Here is a 23,733-nt window from a genome sequence, read left to right as displayed (position 1 = left end):
ACGGCATCGGATAATCGAAAAATCATGTTGTGAAATCAAAATTCTACGAAACTATGGAGCACACCATCAGTAAGGACGAAAGAGTCCTATTCATCTACAAACAAATTTCAAGATTTAACTATAAAAACTGTCACGAGAAGGACAAAGAGAAAAATCTTCAATTTTTTCGGATCAAAACTTTGTATATACGGTTGTCATCACAATTAAAAGGATTAATCAGTAAAACTGGCCCTTGATTCAAAAAATTTTTAATCAATCTACAAAAATAAAAGTGAAATGCATATTATTGACTTGTCGCTTCAAACAATTTCCCAAACACTTAGTTCTAGTGCTCTCAACGAGATGGTTCACTTTATAACCATGGATCTGCAATTTTTTATGGCGAAATATATTTAAACCCGGATACCATCCGCCACTGCAGCTTCAATATTATAAGGGGCAATATGACAGGCGCATACCCCAATAAACGGACCAGAAAATACATTCTGTTTCCCCGACGGCATTCTCATAGTCAATATAGGAACACAGGAAGACCATATGAATTTCGTCAAAAAGGGTCTCAAAAATTTGACGAAGAAAATTGTGGACTAACTTAGGAAAATATCATTTCGTTTTACAAAAACTGAATGGTTAGGCCACAAAATCACTTCAACATGATTGACACAACTCTACAAAACGTAGAAGCAATTAAAGCATTAAAATCACCTGGATATCTGAAAAAAAACTTTTTTTTCTTCGATCAGATCTACACTTTTGACTTTTCATTCCGCACATATCAGAAGTATCTCAACCACTAAGACCCCTTTTTAAAAAAAAGTCAAATTTGTTTGGACTGAAAATCAGCAAGAATAATTAAAATTAGAAATGGAGACGCCACAGGAAGTTGAAATTTCAATCCAAATCTTGAAATCTGTATCAAATGCGATCCGAAAGGTTAAGAGCAGCCCTAGAACACATGAAGGTTGGTATACTATAGCATTTGAGTTTCAATTTCTCAAAAAGTTACAAGAACGCTATAGCATTAAGGAACTTTAACTATTAGAAGTAGCTGGGGCAATCGAACACAATAAATAGTACATTTATTCCAGACCATTTCAAGTTATTTCAGACCATAGAGCTTTATTATCCATTATGAGTGAACACATATCAAGTAAGTCTTATTATAGCAGATTGATGCGCTGGATTGATAGACTTTTAAACTTTGAATTCAGAAGAGATCAACTTTTGAATTCAATAATGGGGTTAGTAGATCACATTTCACGTGAATTGCAAAAAGATGTTACTGAGTTTTCAACCTATGATGAACAGTTTATCGCATCTAAATCAGATGCAATCAAATGCGGCGCAAAACTCTTCCTACTCAAGGCAAAGTAATACTCGGATTTCGCACCGCAAAATCAGGATAAAATGACGCAAATATAAATAATTTGACTAACAACGGAATTAGCGCGCAATTCGGAGCGCGAAACGAGCCGGTTAACAATAATCAGCCAATTAAGACTCTTAGCTGTGCAAAAAATTTAAATTTCAATAATTCATCAAAATTATCAACAGTCGCTAAATAGCAAATCCCTTTTGCCAAATTCGGTCCTCGAAATCAGTTTACAAATTTTCTCCTAAAAAATACAAATAGCCAATACGTGGTTTTGGTTTTAACATGTCAAACTCGAATATCGACACTCTAGACATCATCAAAACCAAGGCAATTACCTAAGTTTGCTTTTCGGGCGAAGCAGCCCAGCGACCTGCAATTATCAACAGAAACCCTTGCGTAGAAACAATTCACGCCACACATCCGGGGGTTAGTGCAAGAATAACATGCCGGTGCATGCTTGGTGGCTGTACATGCTGACATATCAGCAAAACTGCTAAAAGCAACTCTTGCATAAAAATTGGTAATAATTTAAAAACTAAAATACTTTCATCAAAATTGTCATTTTTAAAATTGTGTCATGTAACTAATGAAGAAATTTGAATAAATTTTGGAGGACCAATAGGCAACGAAAACACTCAAGAGAGGTATTTTCTTGCTTGTATTGGTCGCTTCTCTAAGTACGCTAATCAAGTATATAGTAATTTTAAAGCAAACAACATATATCAATTTCGTCAAAATTATATTCTTTCGAATGGCGTCCCTCGCTCAATAAAACTTGATCAAGGGAGATGTCAAATCAGTCTTCAAATAACGACATTTTGTAGTAACAGTAGTATTAAAATAAGAGAGGCGCCAATTCGCAATCACTTGGACTGGTAGTGCGTCTAATACAAACTATTAAATACTGTTTAAATCGTCTTAAAGAGGCTGCACAAGAAAAGTCCAACTTGAAAGTATCAATTACTTCAACTATTTACCAATTAATAAAATGTCATAAAATGATCATTAACATATTCCCATTTTAATCTCATTTTGGCAGAGAACACAACGCACCCTTAAGTAAAAAAAGTACTGAACCTGATCTGATCCAAGAAAATTATCTTATAAAAATAATATTGGAGAAATATTTAGATCTTGAAACAGTCACAAGGTGCAAGCTCATTCCTGAAGAAAAGTGGGAGGAAGCAAAATGAAGTGACTTAGAAATGGAGTAGAACAGAGTCAGGGAAAACCAAAAGCCAACAAAAAATAGGATAAGGACTCGCAAGGCGAATCAGGAGTGATAAAGAACTCCATCATTTGCTCTGCATTTCCAAAGAGTGAGGAATTTCTTCGTTGGAATTGGCAAAAAACCGCAGAACAAGAGATCACAAAAGAGTCTTGACGGATTCTATGAAACACTGGCCCCAGTTTCAACAGTAATTAAGACGAAAGAGCACACTTCTATAATTAAGAACCTGGAAAAAAGAGGTTAAGATATCTGCAATCCTGACATTGCTAAATTGGAACGAAGGACGAGCAAATTACTTCGCTGGCCGAATATGCAAAGAGACGACCCCTACCTTAACTGGCAAGACAACTGAATTCAAGGTTGACAAAAACGGCAAAGACGCACAGAAGAATTTTGAGAGTGGAGTGAAAGTTAAACACAAGAAGCACAAAGACGGTGCACGCTGCTTATCGTCAGTTCATTCGGAAGTTCGGAGAGCATTGAACGCGCGAATGCCCTCTAAGCCGGCGAAATCTAACTTTCAGACCACGAAACCAACAGAACAGTTTCTTCAAACCAGATACTCAACAAATACAGTCAAGCAAACGAAAGAGATCCTCCCCATCAATCACAGAATCTGATTAGTGGTATGAACCGACATAAACGTGTCCTCTACAGAACTCTTTCCAAACAAAACGAAGGAATTGGTGTAGTTACTTTTGTTAAACCTAATTGGTATCGCTTCAGTTGAATCGTTGTCTTGGGCGGTAATCGCTTTTAAGTTTTGTTCAATAGTTTGTAAATTTGTTTACACTTTTAATCATATCCTAATCTGAAATGTTTTTTAGCTCACTCCTTCTTTCCTGTCTGATGAAAAACAATTTCATTTCCTTAAATTTGAATTCAAACTTCAGTTGATCTATTTCTTCTCCAATTTTGCAAGGCATTTCTCTGCTGAAGTTTGGACAGCTATATATTTTCAAATTGCTAAGCAATTCATAACTTATCTGTTGATACTTGATTTCGCTCTGAAAAATCAAGCTAAATTCTCTGTTAAATCGGATTTAAATTCCACAGTAAAACAATACGCGATTTTGCCGCGCAAATTCAATCAACAAAAGCTAAAACACAAATTTGGAATTGGCGTTGCAAATTCAGCGTCTATAGTAATCGACTTGCTGGTGACGACAAAAATAAAGATAGTCAGTCCATCTAGCACAGGTATCGAAATCAATTTGGGACAGCACCATAATGAGCTTTCCCACTCCGCAAATTCAACAAAATAAACAACCTAGGATGGAAAACGCCCAGCCATTAACCAGTGCAAAATTTGCGGCCGAGTTGAGCAGCAATCACAAACATTTTTTTGCGTCTGTCTGTCAGAAAACTCGAACCAGTGGTGGTGTGCTTATCATTTCAGTGCCGGAAAGATAGCGTTTTCACCGGTTTAAAAAACTCTAAGTAATTTAGAGATCAATACGAAGAAACGACGAAAAATCGTGCCAAAAATTATAAATTACGACGAAGAAATCTCTAGCCTCTCGGACGACAATTAATTTACAGAAAAGGATAATTATAAAAGAAGAAGATATCAGACCGCAAAATATGACGCTGACATGTAAACAATATGAGCTTCCTTAAGTGATTTGGCTTCGTAGTCAACCAGCTGGTGTCTTCATAATCATTAAGCATTTTTGGTGGGCACACATGTCTTGAAATAAGTCACAATACATTTGCAGTACTTTTAAAAACTGTTGGCTTGCTTTGTGGTGCAATATCAACCGCACTATCAGCATCTCAAAACATTTACTTTTTCTGTTGATTGGTAGACAAGTTGTCTTTGCAGCCCTTTTCTTTCAAAATGATATAAATGTCCATAGTGGTTGTATTTTTTTCCAATGGATGCAGAATTTCATTTGTGAATCGCAAGCCACGGTTGTCCAAACAATAATAAATAGAGGATCAAACAAAGTAAGAAAACCAAACAAAAAGCCCTTTTGGAAATATGAAATCAAATAGCAAGACATTTGACTGAGGTCCCAGCAATGAGCATGCAAAGAGAAACAACAAATACACCCGGCTCGACGAACTATGTGTCAACCAAACTGGGCTGCGGTCTTAGCTCTATCAAAAATAATCTGTGTTGGTGGCACTATATAAACAGCAGCGTACACGCAACAACAACTAAATGCTAACCAAAAACCACCCGGGTCGAATGTCCTCCCTAAAATCCTCCCATTTTGATGTAAGAATGGGGGGGGGGGTAATTTGTCTAGGGGGGTTAATTGATGAAGAGTGTGGGGGTAATTTGTCCAGAGGGGGTAAAATTATGTAAGAGTTGGGCTGCAATGGGAGGACTTTTAAGGAATTACCCCCCCCCCCCCCCTGACTGAAATTGCCATGTAAGAGTGGGCTGCAATGGGCTGCAATGGGAGGACTTTTAAGGAATTACCCCCAATGACTGAAATTGCCATGTAAGAGTGGGCTGCAATGGGCTGCAGCGGGAGGACTTTTCAGGAATTACCCACCCTGACTGAAATTGCCATGTAAGAGTTGGCTGCAATGGGCTGCAATGGGAGGAGTTTTCAGGAATTACCCCCTGACTGAAATTGCCATGTAATAGTGGGCTGCAATGGGCTGCAATGGGAGGACTTTTAAGGAATTACCCCCTGACTGAAATTGCCATGTAAGAGTTGGCTGCAATGGGCTGCAATGGGAGGACTTTTAAGGAATTACCCCAAATGACTGAAATTGTCATGTAAGAATGGGCTGCAATGGGCTGCAATGGGAGGAGTTTTAGGGAATTACCCCCCTGAATGAAATTGCCATGTAAGAGTGGGCTGCAATGGGCTGCAATGGGAGGACTTTTAAAGAATTACCCCCCCTGACTGAAATTGCCATGTAAGAGTGCGCTGCAATGGGCTGCAATGGGCTGCAATGGGAGGAGTTTTCAGGAATCACCCCCTGACTGAAATTGCCATGTAATAGTGGGCTGCAATGGGCTGCAATGGGAGGACTTTTAAGGAATTACCCCCTGACTGAAATTGCCATGTAAGAGTTGGCTGCAATGGGCTGCAATGGGAGGACTTTTAAGGAATTACCCCCAATGACTGAAATTGTCATGTAAGAATGGGCTGCAATGGGCTGCAATGGGAGGAGTTTTAGGGAATTACCCCCCTGAATGAAATTGCCATGTAAGAGTGGGCTGCAATGGGCTGCAATGGGAGGACTTTTAAAGAATTACCCCCCCTGACTGAAATTGCCATGTAAGAGTGCGCTGCAATGGGCTGCAATGGGAGGACTTTTAAGGATTTACCCCCTGACTGAAATTGCCATGTAAGAGTGGGCTGCAATGGGCTGCAATAGGAGGACTTTTAAGGAATTACCCCCAATGACTGAAATTGTCATGTAAGAATGGGCTGCAATGGGCTGCAATGCGAGGACTTCTAAGGAATTACCCCCCTGAATGAAATTGACATGTAAGAGTGGGCTGCAATGGGGGTAAAATGGTGTAAGAGTGAGGGGGTAATTTGTTCAGAGGGGGTAAAATGATGTAAGAGTTGTGCTGCCAAGGGGGGTAAAATGGTGTAAGAGTGAGGGGTTAATTTGTTCAGAGGGGGTAAAATGATGTAAGAATTGGGCTGCCAAGGGGGTTAAAATGGTGTAAGAGTGAGGGAGTAATTTGTCCAGAGGGGGTAAAATGAGGTAAGAGTTGGGCTGCCAAGGGGGGTAAAATGGTGTAAGAGTGAGGGGGTAATTTGTCCAGAGGGGTAAAATGAGGTAAGAGTTGGGCTGCCAAGGGGGTAAAATTACGTAAGAGTGGGGCTGCAATGGGAGGGTTTTTTAGGAAAATGCAGCTCAAAACTCTTACGTTTTTTTGGGCTGCATTGAACTTCCAATGGGGGTCAAAAGGTGTAAGAGTGAGGGGGTAAAAGACAAATTAACCCCCCACTCTTACATCTTTTTTGGTCTGCCAAGGGGGTAAAATGGTGTAAGAGTGAGGGGGTAAAAGAAAAATTACCCCCCATCTCTTACATCGTTATACCCCCCTTGGCAGACCAAAAAAGATGTAAGAGTGGGGGTTAATTTGTCTTTTACCCCCTCACTCTTACACCATTTTACCCCCCTTGGAATTCCAATGCAGCCCAAAAAGACGTAAGAGTTTTGAGCTGCATTTTCCTAAAAAATGCTCCCATTGCAGCCCCACTCTTACATCATTTTCGGCGGAAAAATTCAACCCGGGCAATATAGGTCAAAAAATAAAGTAAAAAATTTGAACTACGTAATTGCAACTAGTATATTTATTTAAAAAGCCCGATAAGGAAATAGAAATGGATATTCATGGACATACTAACAATGAAAAAGACAAAGAAATAGTGGATGCTTTTGAATCTGTAAACTGAGCACATAGTGCATAAATTCTTTGAAGTAAAATAATCTTGCAAATTTTTTCTCTCGCAAATTGATTAGATCAAGCACAGGTTGCTCTCGGCAAATCAAGTCGCTTCGTGGGCACAATAAAAATGAAGCATTTGAAGGGCGAACACCTAGCCACACAAAAAACATAACTGCAGTTAAAAACACAAACAATTCAACATTGAAGCCCTTATTGAAAAAAAGCAAAAACAACTACACAGCATCATTGCCACTGAACCTGATCAAAAAACTTTTCCTCCTCTAAAGATTTTTTGACAACTTTATCTAGATATGGATTTTGAACAGTGGTACGAAATTTTTGTAGACCCAACGTAGGAATGATCTGAAACTTAAAGTAAACCGCGTTCGCGTCAACCGCAGAGCGGCCGACTTACAAAACGATAATCCATCTTCAAATCTCGCAAATTTCATCAAGCGGCTTCGAAACTACCATTACGATTCTCGGCGTACTATAGTGGGTCTTGACACCTCTGGCGCACTGGTGGAAAAGTAACTATGTTAAAAAACATGAAAACCTAGAAAAACCGGCTTTATAAAGAAAAATACCGAGCTTGCGAAATTCGGATGAGAAGCTGAGAAAAACAAAAAAAAAATTACTATTATGCGAAAAAGAGAAATGCATTACCAAGAATGTAGGCAATGAAGGGATAAATCTCAGCTTGTTTGAGTTGGGCGCCCAAAAAAGCAATTGTCACCAAAACTGTACATAAAAGTCCCAGACAACATCAGATGTGTTTAAAACATTCGATATGATAAGTCTTGCGCTCTATGAATTCGTGTTCCAACTAAACCAGAAAAGACAACGCCATCCGATGTTCACAACAACGCCATAATTTAAAGGTACAGCTACCAAGTAGGAAAGCACGTATATTTCAATCTGCCAACCTTTTGTATCTTTGAAACCTCCTTCAAAAAGAGATCAGTTCTTAAATAGAAGACTAACGAAGTGAAAATTCCGAATTGATAGCGAATTACAATCAATTGTAGCAAATATCGAGGATATTGCAGAGCAAAATCCAACAAACCAGTTTTCAATTTATCCAAGCTGGCACATTTTTTCTCCCAATATACCCCTGCCGAACCCAGCTATCTCTCCTCAAACTTTCGTAAAAGAGGTTTGAGCTCGACAGACAGAAATCAAAATCGAATTCAAAAAATATAGCATATTTGCACACATAAGCTTATTTAAAAGTTACCTCCTTTCATAATACGCAAAAAATGTAAATATTGCCTGTTATGCTAACTTCCGTAATTTAAGGACTTTAAGAACGTCCTTAACTTAAGTTCATAAATGTCCTCAGTTTAGAAGTTAATTCCCGAGCACGATTCATAAACTAAATAATAACCAAAAACTACTCAATTCTCGTTTAACTGGGTCGGCGAAACGATAAATCAGATTTAATAGCTTATTGGTACCGCGAATCAACTAACTAATCTATTCGTTAATATTAACGAATGAAAACTCTTTCAGAAAAATGCGCAATGTGGTAAAACTGTAACTAATCCTACAAGATAGGCGCTTCAGTTCCAATAGGGTCCATATCTGATTCTGAACTATTTCGTGGAACCGCCTCATACGTCAATTCGAATCCATCCGCTCTAGTATTTTCATCAGTGAAGAAAAAAATTGTCACCACACTGCTGTTGAACGAAATTAATTTAGTGTTGTTGTGTGTGATGACATCATAGCCACAAATGTATGTGACATTACTCTCCTTGTACTCATCTGTGTAGATCATGATCTAAACTTTCAAAAAATATGACATTAATTTATAATAACTTCGAAAAGTGTGAACTTGTATTTGACATTTGAAAAATGCTATAAAATGAAAACAAAACAACCCGCAATGAGGCAGATTTACACATTTTAAGCACCGTATTTATTTCATTTTTACACGGCCTCAAGTTTAAATGGAATTTCGCTTTCAAATTTTTGCGCATTACTTTTCCCGCATGTTTAAAGTAACAATATTTACAGCTCTAGAGTTAACTTCAAGTGAGGGCCACATCTTATTAGAGCAGCAAAAATACGATAGGAAACTAAAACTCTTCCCGGGTCGAGGTTTGGTCAAAAAATAACGGGTCTTTCCCATTATAGCCCACCATGAAAATCTAGCCCCCATTATGGTATATTTACCATCATTGGGGGGGGGGGGGGGCTATAGGTTATCTGAACACTAAGCGGGGGGGGGGCTATAATGGGAAAGACCCAAAATAATGTAAGATTAGCGGTGAATAGCGGTGAAAGAAATTTTTTTTCACCGCAAGGAGCCCCCATCTTTTACCGTTGAACGCGGTGAATTTTTGTAAGATTTGCGGTTTTTAGCGGTCAAAAATTTTTAAACCGCATTCACCGGTTTTCTTACAAAGAAGAAATCTCCGTACACGGGTTCGAACCTCTCACCTCCTGCATGTCATCCACTTCTTATTCCACTGCGGCATCTGTCACGCACTTCAACGATATTTCCTGGGAATTTAAGATAAGCGTTGAAATTAGCGGTTGCACGATTTGAGATTTTAGCGGTGAAAATTTTTTCTTCACCGCATTCTTCTGGTAGCGCTGAAAAAATTTTTTTCACTGCATTCTGCTGGTAGTGGTGGACAATTTTCTTTTACCGCTTAGGCAGTGAAATTCTTTTTCACAGTTTAAAAGTTTTTTTCATCGCATTGAGCGCAAATCTTACACTTTTTACTCAAGTTGACCGCAAATCTTACATCTTTTAGCGATTTTTAGCGGTGACACCTCGAACCGGGTTATAAAGATTAAAATCTTTAAAAAATTCCAACGTGGATTTATCTGACAATTTACACAATATAAATTCATCGAACACAACGAAAGTTCTGCCTTGCAAAAATTATTCATCCTTGATAATTCCGTAAGAACCTGTACAATGTGGTGAATACAAATCTTGGGATTAGTTTCACTGAGCATAATGAACAATTAGTTTCTTTAAATCTAGTAGATGGGTTACCAACAAGATTAAGTAGATGGGTTTAAAACACATTTTTTTGAGAACATTTACGGCCTCAATTTGTAATAAAAAAATTTGATTTTTTATGATTGCTTGCATTTTTTGCTTTTTGCACTCTGCCTATATTTTTGTCTGATATTTAAAAGAACTAACTCTCTCAAACTAACTATTTGTGTTTTCTCTCTAAGACACACATAACACACATATTACACAAAAATGTACTCACATACGTAAAACTACACAAGCGCAAGCAAACACAAACAAACAGATGTACAAACCCCGACAAATAAAAAAACTCTTTAAATTTTTTTTTTGCAATTGATCTTTTTTGAAGGCTCGCCATAATTCATTTCAGCCTTGTTTGTTTTTCAGAAAACGAGGTTTGGACTTCATGAGGCAATTGTTTCGGTAATCGCAAAAATGACATTAAAAATCGAAAAAAATTGTTTGAAATTTTTTCAAAATTTTTGTCATTCTTGAATCTTTTATGATCACAATGGGCCCATTCGTTAATTAAAATCTAAAAATATGTTGCCAGCTAGTTTTGACAATCAAACTTCTGATTTTGAACATGTTTAAAAAGCCAAATTGTAGCAAATATTGGGCTATTTTCTCATTTTTTAGGAATTCTGACAGTTTTTTCATTCTGCTTCTACTAGTTTTTACCAGGTAAGGAAACGTTAAGGGCCGTCCTTTAAAGTTCTTAATTAGTAAAATTGAAGGACCTCTCAAAAACGTTAGCCTCTCATATATATTCCCCCTATTTGAAAATTTTTTAACAAATAACAGTTCAATTAGTAATATATAAGAGAGTATACGAAACCTGAGCAGAAAATTCTATTGATTTATTGTTTAGCCCAGACAAATGATCGGGTATGTTTCGCACAATGTTAAAAGACTTTCCAAAACAGTGTTTATCGTAACATAGCAATTGTTGACAAAAATAATTTTTTAATGGAAAAGTCTAGCAAAATGGCCCACCCAACGACGTTAAACTTAAAATAAAAATTCTAATGGGCAGAAAATGAAAACATCCTAGAGAATTTGGTAGATCTTTTTTAACTGCACGATCTTTTAAAATTTTGAAGAGTGTGCTTTGAAATTCTATGATAATTTTGCAGAAACATAATATTTATTATATTTATTAGACCCTATAGAAATCAGATTTTTTTTGAATAATGGTTCACGTAAGAATTGTGAGAATAATGGTTCACGTAAAGTTAAAAAGAATTGTAAATATATCATCAAAACTCTGACATTAAAAATTCTACCATCGTTAAAGATAATTCAATTATTTTTAACTTTAGGGTACTTTAGAGTGAAATTAAAAAGTTTTTTGTTTTAAGTGATGATTATAAGACACCACTCTTGAAACGAATAGTTGACTGAAAGTATTAATTTTGCACAGAAGTACAAAAAAGGATGCAGATAATTTTTATGAAATTGATCTAAAATCCATGTTTTTTATTTTATCATATGTTGTTTCTAAGTACAGATTTTTCTAACTGACCGCAATTTGAAAATATCCAAATCTTCTATTGGGTTAATAGTGACCAGTATTACAAGGTCCAGCTAATATCTAATTTCAATAGGTCAGGCATTTCTTCACAGTTATCAGGTCCAGTATTTTAAAGCATGGTCTAAGGAGTTCTTTGAACCATGATTTCAATAGGCTCGCACTAATCCAGCAAACAAATTATATAGACAGCATAACTTGAGCCAAAATTTTAAATTGAGCAACAGTTTTTTTTTCGTGGCAGGAGCCGGATTACTTTGTATCTGTTTGGATAACAGCAATGTTATTCAATTTTAGCATTCAATGACACATTTGAAGAAAGTTTTTCAGCACTCGTAAGGAAAAATGAAATAAAAGACATGAAATGAAGCAGCTCTATGCAGAAATATAATTGATTAAATATGAAAAATATACTAATGGGCCGCTTCACTCGCCGTGTCACTGCCCAAAGAATTCATCAAAGGATAAAAAATAAATATTGCCCTAGGCGAAACAAATTCAGAACTCAATTGAGCATGTTGTCAAACACCGCGAAAAAACCCACTCACGCGGAGAGAAACACAACAAACAAACACACGTACACACACTTATACAAACACAGAGAACCCCACACACACACACAGACACATACACTCGCACACTCCTCGCACACACACACACACACACACACACACACACACACACACTCACACACACACACACACAAACACACACACACACGCACGCGCACACATACACATACACACACACACGCACCCACACGCATACACACCATGAAAAAAATGAGCCATCTTTCAGCTCATTTTTTAAACATAATTATAAACATTATCGTTCATTCATTTTAAGACTTAACATTTCTTCCTAACCAAATTTTTGCACGCTAGAAGTTCTCATTCCAGTACTCCGCACTGAATTTGTGCTTAACACTTCATCTGCTTTGGTACATCACCGATTAAACATGCTATTAAGTACCTGTCAATTTTCTGTTTGCAAATTAAGATCGCACCCATTTTGTTACTTATTATAACCTTTATCTTACCTTCTTGCAATATTTTGTTATTTTTCTATTAAATGAAGCAAAGTTCCTGTGGGTGGAGCATGTTCTTCACTCAGTAAAAATTTTTGGAGTCGAGCATTGTTTTCGCTTTCGCTGAGTTACCAACAACGTTCAAATAATCGCATGAAAAAACCGAATATTTCACTAGCCTGCGCTTCGATTCTGCTCTTTTCACCCTCAAACATCATCAGAATGTCAAAGCAAGAGCCACCACCACCACCATCATCATCGTTTTCATCATCGTCGTCATCATCGTCATCTCTTGGTTCGAGGTCCACAAACTGCAAAGTTATGTCGATCTTATAAGAATCGTCAGCACTAATAATTCTGCGCCATCTCTCGTTGGACTTGTACCTTCCTCGACCAAAGTTCGGAGATGTGAGCCTAGTTGGGGTAGTCTCAGCTTTTAGGAATTCGTTCATTTTGTACTTCTTCGGACAATTGTAATCAGGGTTTATTTCGTCATCGCCGTCGAAACACTCGATTCTCTTGTCGCATTTCTTGGCACATGTTGTGTACCAGTAAAGTGACTTACATTCGATGTAAGGTGCCACACACAAGGATGAATTGCCGGTGTCTTTCAGTCTCTGGCTGATGGCCTCTTTGCATCTGTCTGTATCCTTTTTTTCATCACTTCCGTCTTTGCAGTGTAACTTTCCGTCACAAATCCACTCGGGAGGAATACAGTACTGATTATCATCGCACATGAAGTAATCTAAACCCAACTCAACATTAATGGTCCAATCTAATGATTGAAAAATTTAAATGTTTAAACTGCCGTACACGGGATTGCTCCTCTTATCTCCTGCATGTCGACTACTTCTTACTCGACTGCGCCATCTGTCTGTTGCTTTATTGCTATTTCTTGTGAATTTAAATCAGGTTCAATAAACGTCATGAAAAACAAATGCATTGAAGTTTTGTAAGATTTGCGGTTTTTAGCGGCGAATTTTTTTTTCACCGCTTAAGCGGTGAAAAAAAATAATTTACCACTAGCAACGGGAAGCGGTGAAAATAAAAATTTCACCATTAAAACCGGAAATCTTACAAAAATTCAACGCAAACAATTTACAGTGATTATTAGCGGTGAATTCTTTTAAAATTTGCGATTCTTAGCGTTGAATTATTTTTTTACCACCTTCATCGCATTCAACGCTAAAAATTGCAATTCTTACATCTTTTCACCGCATTCACAGCAAATCTTAACTTTTAAAAAAAATTTTAGCGCTGACACCTCGACCCGGGAAACGCCATCAACTGGTGGCGAAAAATAGAATTCTTTCACCAGTATTTCGCAAATCTTCCAACTCATTTAACTCCAATCTCTACATTTTATAAAATCATGCACAAAAACGCAAATGTAAGCACAAGATATATGCACGAAAAAAGTACTCTGTGAACAAACATAATGTCAAAAAATGTTGCAGAAGGCATTAAAGGAAACCAACATCTGTTTAAGGAAAAAAAGCGAGAAAAAACGACAAGTCGCGATAAATTTTTCAAAGAGTTAAAAAACAGAAACGTGGCTTTGTCTCATTTGTTTACGAGAGGAAAAGTTTATTAAAATAAATGAATACAGGGATATTGGTAAAACTATGCGCACACACATTATTGGAAATTAAAATATGTGACCAAAAACCGTCTATTAGGACTCGAAGTGAGGGAGAAGAGAAATAAATGAGAAAAACCTTAATTATTTTCAAACCATAGAAAAAAAACAACTCTTTTTATGACAAATTCAACAGCATTTAGGCCAAATTATCTCAAAATGCCTCAAATTGTCTCAATATTTTGCTGAAACAGTTTTTAAAAACGTAAGTTAACGGATGTTTTTTTGCAATACCACATAAGTCAGCCTACGAAGATCACTTCGATTGAGTCCCAGTTCAAAAAGAAATAGCTTGATATTGTGTGCTTATCACAAGAATTTCCTTGTGCTTAAAAACACTAGCAAAAACAGCATTGAAAAGTTTTTAAATATTTTTTATACATGTTATTAGTGAAAAGTTCTTGAATCGGTCTCTTTGTAGCCATGAGATTTTTTATCCTAAAGGCAGTCCGCGGCACTGAATAAAAACTATTCAATATTCTGTTTCATAATTTCTTTATTTGTGGCTAGAATGCGAGAAGAAATGTTAAAGTTTTTGAGAAATGTTTGCTGAGCATAAGCTTCATGTAGAACCAATGCATGAAAATAACATATAGTCAAAGCGATTTTACGCACAATCACGAATTTGGGAAGCAAGCGGAACAAAAAATTTATTGCGAAAAATTTTGAAGACCCGGAATTGAGAAGATTATATACCTGAAATATACCTGAAAATTAAATACCTGAGAAGATTATATACCTGAATTGATAAAAAGGAGTTTTCGTTTAAGGAAACAAATGAATATGAAGACAATTTTATTAAAAAAACATTATTGATCTTGCTGAAATATAGCAAAGGTCTCAAGACTAAGCTATCTAAGGAATCAAAGAAGAAATGTTCTTCAAGTAAGCAAAAATAAGGTGACAAGGGAGACCTGAAGTTAAGACAAAATAGCAAATTTTACTACATTCTTGAAAATAAATGTCTGCAATTTATTTTAAAAAAGTTGCTTTTTAAATCGATCAGCATAACTGAAAAAGCATCAAAAATTATTTTGCTGATTAATTTATGACGACTGATCACAAATATGACAAGAATTCAAAAATGAACTCTAAATTCTCCAACAGCTCTGTAAGGAATTCATCAAATGTTTTAAAATGAATTGAATCCAATTTGAAATTTTTGAAACTGGAACTTTGTGCCAACCACAGTCAATAATTTTTGATAAAAACAAGAACAAAATGGCTGTTGGAAATTCAAAAAAAAATTTTGTAAACGGCTAATGTTTGTAACTTTTATCTTGATAAACATAAACGTGTATAAAAAAATATATGAAAATGAAACAAGGTTATCAACAATTTCACTTCTTCAAGCATTGAAGGAAGCTATCTATCTGTATGTTTTTGAAATCCCTATTTTTTCCAAAATTGCACTTACAGGACAAGTGTACACTGAAACAATTGGTTTGATACTATTTGTTTTGATTGTTGCTTTTTATGAAATTTACATCCCAACATTGAAACTGATAATTTGCTTAAATATTAATTGCTGAGCAATGTCTTTCCAAAAAAATTATTTATAGTGAAAAACAGAAAAAAGCGTATCAAAAAAATTACTCTGTGAACAAATACAAAGATGACAAAAATTGCAGAAGGCATTAGAGAAACCAACATCTGCTTAACGAAACAAAATAGCAGGACAAGTTGCTGAAAAAACTTTTCAAACAGCTAAGAAAACAAAAACGTGGCTTTTTTGTCTCATTTGTTTACACAAAGAAATGTTTATTAAAGCAAATGAACTCTGGGATATTGATCAAATAAGCGCACTAGGTAATTACGCATTTATAGAAACTAAAATATGCGAACAAAAATCCACATATTGGGACTAGGAGAGAGGGAGAATAGAAGCAAATTCATTTCGATGTCCGAATAAAATGGATCACGTTTGTAAAAGACAACGCCAACATTTAATCAACGAACAGAATATAGTATCTACAATGAAAACGTATAGTTAGCAGTTGAAGAAAAAAAACTCACTACAAAGGTAAGTACACTAAACGTGTGGACCATAAAACAATTTAAAAAGTCAACATCTCTGAACAATTATGAATTGAAACTGTTGTAACGTTTACTTGCATGAAAGTTGAAGCCGAAGACGACACATCTAATTAGAGAGCAGTTGAGATTTTCCATATAATTAGCTTCAGAACAAAATACAATAAAATATAGCGGCAGGAAGCTTTAATCACTGGCCCCTATTTTTTAAACCTGTTTTCTGAATCAAGGCTAACAAAAATGTTAAAAAATTGTAAAACGAAGAAAAAAATTCTGCATTACAAAACAAACATAAACTGTATTGGTAATAGGAACCAGTTACAAAATAGCTCAAAATGACTACAAAAATAAAAGGAAAATTATCTAATGTTTCAACAAAAAAAGTAATCAAGTCTCATCGATTGATTCAAGCAATTGAAATAAAAAATTTAAAAAGACTTCAATTAAGAAATGATTATAGAAAGAAACATAAAAAAATAAAAACCGTTGAAATAATTCTGCACGAGAAAAAGATTTCGAATGACAAATTGTTTCTCTCATTTTCAAATGACCATTTGACACCCTGAAGCTAATCATTACTGAGTAGATGAAACAACCTATAGCTTCCAATATCTGTTACTTTTTTTGCTTCCTGAAAGGGAAAAAAAATTAAATTTATTTTTATACTCGAGTATCTTCAAATCTCAATACTGGGCAACAAACTATTTAGAGCGGAAGCAGTTGCTTCTTGTCTATCTTTAGTTGATTTTGCCTCTGAACAAAGCAATGTTCAAAACATTTAGTATTAATAAGAATCAAAATGAATTATTTTCAATTTTTACTGAAAAGTTTTTTCTCCTAATTTTTTTTATTATAATACATTTTCCAAATGCACAACGAGAATTGGGGTTCAGTAAGCTAAAAAAATAAAATAAATTGAATAAAAATGAGCCAAATTTTTTTCTTTGTCTGATAAATGCAAAAAATTCTCTTGTTTGAATTGCGGTTAATGACAGCGTTAGAAAGATGACACTATTGTTTGTCCTCATATACCTAGAAAATCGCTAGTTATCTGTATCAATTGATAATATAAGTCTAGGCGTGGAAATTTTCAGGTTGCCAACATAATTCTGGCTCTATCAACAAAAAACCCTTAATTGCTTTTAAGTCATAGAAAAAAAACTCTTTTAATGACAAATTCAACAAAAGTTAGGCCAACTTGACTTGAAATGCCGCCAATAATTTGCTGAAAAAGTTTTCTAAAAGCGTAAGTTCAATGAATTTCTCTTTTTAATACCACATATGTTAGCCTACGAATCATTCAAAATGTGGAAAAGCGTCCAAACAAAAATGTGGGTCTGGCATAAACTTCTAAATTTGACACGTACACACCATAAATACTTAAACAGAAATACACAAAAATTACACGTAGATGCTGTAAATATCGGATCAATTATACGGAATGCAATGCCAGTCGGATTGCGTGTGCGTTTGTCTAGCCAATACAGGCCTCCACATAGTCTACTATTAGTCCCAATTATAATGGATATTCAATGGTAAAAACGTTAATTGTGATTGACAGTTAAAGATAACTGTAACCTATGAAAACTGTGCTCCGGGTTCAGCACCATAAAAAGCTCTTAATATTTATACTGTCATATGTGTGGTTTTTGGAGTCCTAGAAAATATTCTATGATAATAAATGGTTTCCCATTAAACATTATAAAATCATGAAAAAAATAGCAGGACGATAAAAAATTCTCAAATTTAATTTTTTGGGCTGAAAAAACCAAAAATTTTTTGCTTCTTAGAAGTCACATAACAAAAATTTGAACGTTTACATGCATTTCATTGATATCTGTATAACGTAGTCAGGCAGCTCAGAAACATTTTTTTGTCTCAGAAAACGATAAAGTTTTTGGGAAGCACTATCGAAAAAGAAAAACATTCAGATCAATATGAGGCGCATCAATGTGTCAGTTCAGTTAAATTCTCTAATTAATGCAAGACTTAGTTTTGTACCGATATCCCCCAATGTCAAAAATCTAACGCTTTTACTAATTTTCTCACTTTTTATCACGACAGAGCAAATTTCGTTCACACTTATTCTTGGGAAAGATTGTTTCTAGTGAGCGCTGCTTAGCGTTCCATTGTTGATGCACCAGCTATTGAATTTATATATAAATTATGGTGACGTCTAAACAAATAGACGTACCAAAATGTAGAAATTTCAACAAATGTGATTGGTTGAGAAATTTAAAACACTGTACCTTTATGCGTTCAATTAGCCTAAATAGGACCTAGCCTAATGCTAGATAATATTTTTTTACCGCATCTGGCCATGCCTTGCGGGCCATGACCATGCCTCATCGGCCCGTGGGATTTGATATGAATCTATCAGAACCGAACGTGAGACCTGTTTCTCCCCAAAAAAGTATAATTTTTCTATTTCGGCTTATCTCGATTTCTGAGCCATTTTACGTTATCCCGCATATCCTATTTTAAAACATGGGGAATTTGTTGAGCAGTCAGCCAATCAGAGAACACTACTCCTATTTTCTTAATTGTAATTGGCCAGCAGTAAAATTTCTATATTTTGGTACGTCTGCCATTTTAACTAGCGCCATAAATTATTTAGAAAAAAGAACTTGGATTTATGAAAACTTTAAAAGAAAAAACTCAATACGATTCCTGCGGTGAACGCAAAGTAAATCGAAGTAAAAGTAAGCCGACATAAGAGCAAGCCGAAATTTATGTAATAGTTATGTAATCAATCAGAAATAATACATGGTTAACTGTTACAATCAACACTGCGCAAAATATTATAGTGCTTAATGTATTCCAATGCACCAAAGAAACAAAAATACGTCAATTTTTAGACATCTAGTTGGCACGGGCCTCAGCGGACCACTGTCCATGACCATGCCTTTCATCCGCTGTGGAATGTAATCTGTGGGCCAGTTATCGCAGCGAAGCGTGCCCAACGGCCCGCCAAGGGTAATTTAAAATCCGGGTATCTCAAAATTTTTCGGCTTATTTGACCTCATTTTAAAAATTCGTCTTGCTTGCATATCGGCCTGCTTGACCACCACCGGTTCCTGCTAATCCTGTAAAGATCATATATAACCCTTACTAATCATTGCAATATCTTGCTACGAATTTTCCTATGTCTTGTATGGAACCCTATATGTTATTCGAATGATTACCAAGATTTTTTGTCCCGGGGCTCTATTCAAAGCTTCGAATTACCAACAGACCTTAATCAACCGATATTACAAATGAGAGCATCGTTTTGTAATGTTATTTTGTTAGAATTTGATTTTGGCGACAATTAAAAGTCCTCGGGCTAGAATTGACAGTTGTTGGCTAGAATGTTGTTGGCTATAGAATTAAAAGTCCTCGGGGAGTTGAGCTCGATAAAAAAAATATTGATTATGGTAAAACTCCAAAATTACCTTTGCAGAAAAATGTCCACCACACCCTGCACATGGTTTGACAATATATTAATTTGAACGTTATCTGTTCAGAAATTGTTCAATAATTACAGTATACACGGAACAGGACCGCGTTACTTTTGAAATTCGGCAGGCATTTGCAATAATAACCAAAGCAAGCCATCCTCAAACAAACAAATTTTGGCATCGAAATGTCCAGAGAACTATAAAACCCAGAAAACGTCCAGGAAATCCTGAGAACGTAAGAAAAAGTTCCAAATAATTTTCTAAGATGTCAAAGATTGCCTAAAATGGCAAAGTGTAAAAATGACTTTGAAGTTTTTTAAAAAAATAAATAGATTGAAAGACATGACGGACAAAAGCAGATGATAGGGGGATCATTTTTGATATTCCAAGATGCTGGACTGTTGCCGTATTTATACCCAGGTCCCACACGGATAACAATTTGACAAATTGTGTGTCACATGATCTGTTTTGTCATAGACAATGTTTTCAACCACCTGGCTGAGTTGATTTTAGGCACCAAAAATTAGGTTCTGCGACACATTCATGTATTTCACTGGTATTCAAAAATTTTATACCAAAAATTTGGAAGCTTTACCTTTGGGTGTCTCTTCATTATTTATTGGTGCCTGCTCAAAAAAGCTAGGTCTCATGTAAACTGCTTGTTTTCTCTGACGCTTTCTAAGAGACAGCAGTCAAAAATCCGGTAAGTAGTGGCAAAGAATTAGGATGGATAATGAAACATTTTGTAAAAGTCCGTCACTGGATCCTTTTATGCTCCCACATATTACAGTAAGCGTATAATTTCCATTTGTCTTGAAACTGCGGTGAAGATCTATAGATCATACTGGATTAATATAACGTTCCCATTAAATCATAGAAAATGCTTCCCACCAGCCACACAGAGAACGCTGGAAAATCTCAAAAAGTCAGTTTTAACTTGGCCTGAGAAAATTTCCGAAAACCTACTACATAAAATTCTTCAAATTCTACAAGTATTGTATGAATCTATATTTTTTAAGAAAGCAATGAGAGCGAAAGCTTCGGTAAAACCTAGCTTCGCTCACAAACATAGTTATGAAGTTAACCTAAATCAGACAAAAATCAGAATAATTCAGAGTCTGAATCAGAGTCTGAATCAGAGAATATCAGAGCAAAACGTGAGATGAACAGATTCTGAATCAGTGATGAATTGTTTTTGAAAAACCTCCTGAATCAGTACTGAATTACTCTGAAAGTTAGATACGGGCCTGTATTGGAAATTCAAGTATTTTATTTTTCAAGCGGAGTCGAATCAAAAGAGTGAACTCTTTTTCACAGCATATTTTGAAAAGCTGAATTTTATATCCTACACTCTCCGTGTAGTTGGGAGATTACAAAGGTTTGAAATTCTAAAGAATAATGACAATTGGGAATTTCTATTTTTATTAAGAAAATAATTGGAATAGTATAAAGTGCAAAAAAATCTATGTATAGTCGTTAGTATATCAAATAAGCTGTAGTTATTTATGAAGAGTTTTGTAAATGGCAGTAAGATGTTTAGAGTTATGCTAAAGGACAAGAATACTGAAGTGGTTTTCAAAGTTTTCCTATTTATAGGAGCAAGTTTGAGATATTATTTTCCCTTCTTAATATAAATGGGATAAAAGCTCCCACTATGGGATAAAAGTTATGAGAACAACCATCCCATTTTAGATTTGGGAGAAAAAATTCTGTTATGATAATAGATTAAAATATACCAATTTTCATAACCTTTCTAGCACATTCATTACGCCACATATCATTTTGTTTTATTATCTTTTCCAAAAATATTCGAAACGTCTGTAACAGCAACATAAGGCATGTAAAATTTCATAGCCTTTAGAAAATCTTTCTATGATGATAAATGGATCTATCAATGAAGTTGTAAGCTTCTATGAAATAGCTATCATTCTTCGATGTGATTGGACTTTAACGAATTTACGAAGATCCATTTTTGTGATTTTTGCTGCACAAAGTTTTCGCAGCTCCATCAGGGAATTTTTTGAATTCGACATATTTACTCTGATCAAATAATGACGAAGGAAGCCAATGCTGTCCTGAAGTCAGAAAGTTCAAAAGCGTTTGGCATGTTTGATTGTAACTTATAGATGACCTACAACACGCACGATAATCTTTTTTTACAATTCAAAGAATTTGAATCGTATTGGGGCGCTGTCTTTTTTTTAAGATCTGTTCACACATTTTCATGATTTTTGAAGTCAAATTGGAGTAGTGATTTTGGTCACGCCGAAACAGGAAGTGGAGCGAAAAAGCGAGTGGTTTTGCGGCGTGAAATTTTTTCGCGTTTATTGTAAAGTAGAGTGAGAAAACGGTGTTTTTAATAAAAATTCGGTTTCTTGGTAGTTGTTTTTTGTTCACATTCGGCAATTTCACTCTGATTTTTACTGTTTTTTTTTTCGATTGTTTGGATCGGATTTTTTTCTAAATGGTTTTTCCAATCCATTCATAGTTCATTTCAGGTCGAATTTTGTTGTTTAGTCAATGAAATGAATTGTACGTCAGGACTTGTCTTGCTATGTTTTTAAATTTGGAAAGATAAATTTTGCATGCCGATTGTCATGTAGACTGCTTGTTTCAGCAGTGACAATGTGAAATAATTTTGGAATCATTTTGAACATTAATGTAGAGAACCACAGTACCATAGTTAAAACAAACCTGGTTTTGGACAGTCGATGTCCTCTAAGTCAATGTCCTCCTGGTCTTCCCCAGCTGCAAACTCTCTTGCAGAGAAGTTGAAGTAGTTGGCAACATAGTCATCCAGAACTAGAAGATCTGAATATTGTCTCAGACGTCCTATCATGGACTTCTTAACCCGGTTTTCATTGCAAACCGTTACAGCCGGAAATTCTAAACTCGACCCAGACTCGATCACGAAATCCATCGACGTCGGGTATTTTGTATATTTGTCGATTAGATCGTAAAAAGTAACTACAAAAGTGGCTGTGAGTCCAAGATAGATTATGATCCACATTGCCTGAACTATTTTTACACCATGAACTTGGGGCAACATTGCATTTTGCAAGCGCTCGACCGCTCTTTGCATCACCTCTTGAGGAGTTTTTACGTGTTGAGGACGTTGTTCATTTGACTTCTCGTTTAGTTCGTGATTTAGGCCATGTTTTTCTGGCACTGCGAGTCCAAAATTTGTCTCAGTGAAGGTAGGTGAGTTTTGGAATGTTGAATGCCTACGATGGTCTCTGTGAGGATTATATTTTCCGTAAGTGCTCATTTTGTTCAACTTGAGACCCTATTGACTTTTAAGAGAACAAACTTAACTGGTCAAAATTTTTGAAGATAAGGATCTAATAAATTTCAAATTTAATATCTTAAAGTTTAGTTTGCTTTCTGATTTCTGATGGAGAACGTATTGTCAATTACATGGACTGTTGATTAACTAGTGCGTAATAAACACAAGCGTAGACTCACAGCAAATACAGGGTTTATTCTCAATTGTTTGCGAATGTTCTTACAGAAATCTGTTAGAAAGACCCCAATTTTGGCGAGTTTTAAGGAAATCCTATTTCTAACATAGCGATAACCCTACATTATTAAATGTCACTTCATCATACCTTAACATACTTTAGTTTCTTATCTTGATTCGTGTCAGAAAATGGTATCAAAAAATGTAAAGTTTGCTCGGCAATACCAGAATGGAAAGAAAAAAGAACAAAATCAAATTACCGGTAATTTGGAGAAAATTTCATTTCACATCAAAGGTTGCAAGTTACTATGGTTTTATCAGAACAAACCGCTCATCTTATCAGGGCTGTTTACTCCAAACACGATCTATTATGATCTATTAAGATCAAATTAAATATGTCAGAATTTAGACATATACTGAACCAATAAATGAAGTGGTACATAAACAAGAATATATTCAGTTCGGTGTTTATTAAATTAAATAATTGTATGCCAGTTCCATTAAAATAGAGTTTGCTACTAAATGTTCGGAGATTTGAGATATGAATTTTAAACCAGCGTTTTGTATCAAATTCACACTAATTAGATCGCTGTAGGATGATAAAACATGACTTAGGATAGTTA

General features: G+C 35.5%; 1 protein-coding gene across 1 annotated transcript; it reads right to left on the bottom strand.

Annotated features, from left to right (window-relative positions):
* Nucleotides 1-8,527: 8,527 nt before the first annotated feature.
* Nucleotides 8,528-23,031, bottom strand: LOC142336594 (uncharacterized). Its single transcript, XM_075385505.1, has 3 exons — nt 22,345-23,031; nt 12,717-13,282; nt 8,528-8,764 (listed from the first exon to the last, which is right to left on the bottom strand). The coding sequence occupies exons 1-3, from the start codon at nt 22,916-22,918 to the stop codon at nt 8,528-8,530; spliced, it is 1,377 nt and encodes a 458-aa protein (XP_075241620.1). The 5' UTR covers nt 22,919-23,031.
* Nucleotides 23,032-23,733: the final 702 nt, after the last annotated feature.

The sequence above is a fragment of the Convolutriloba macropyga genome, chromosome 3 (genome assembly GCF_964194025.1).
Source record: "Convolutriloba macropyga chromosome 3, txConMacr16.3, whole genome shotgun sequence".
Classification (NCBI taxonomy): domain Eukaryota; kingdom Metazoa; phylum Xenacoelomorpha; order Acoela; family Convolutidae; genus Convolutriloba; species Convolutriloba macropyga.
Note: the sequence above shows the minus strand (reverse complement) of the source record. Positions and strands in the feature narration are given on the sequence as shown.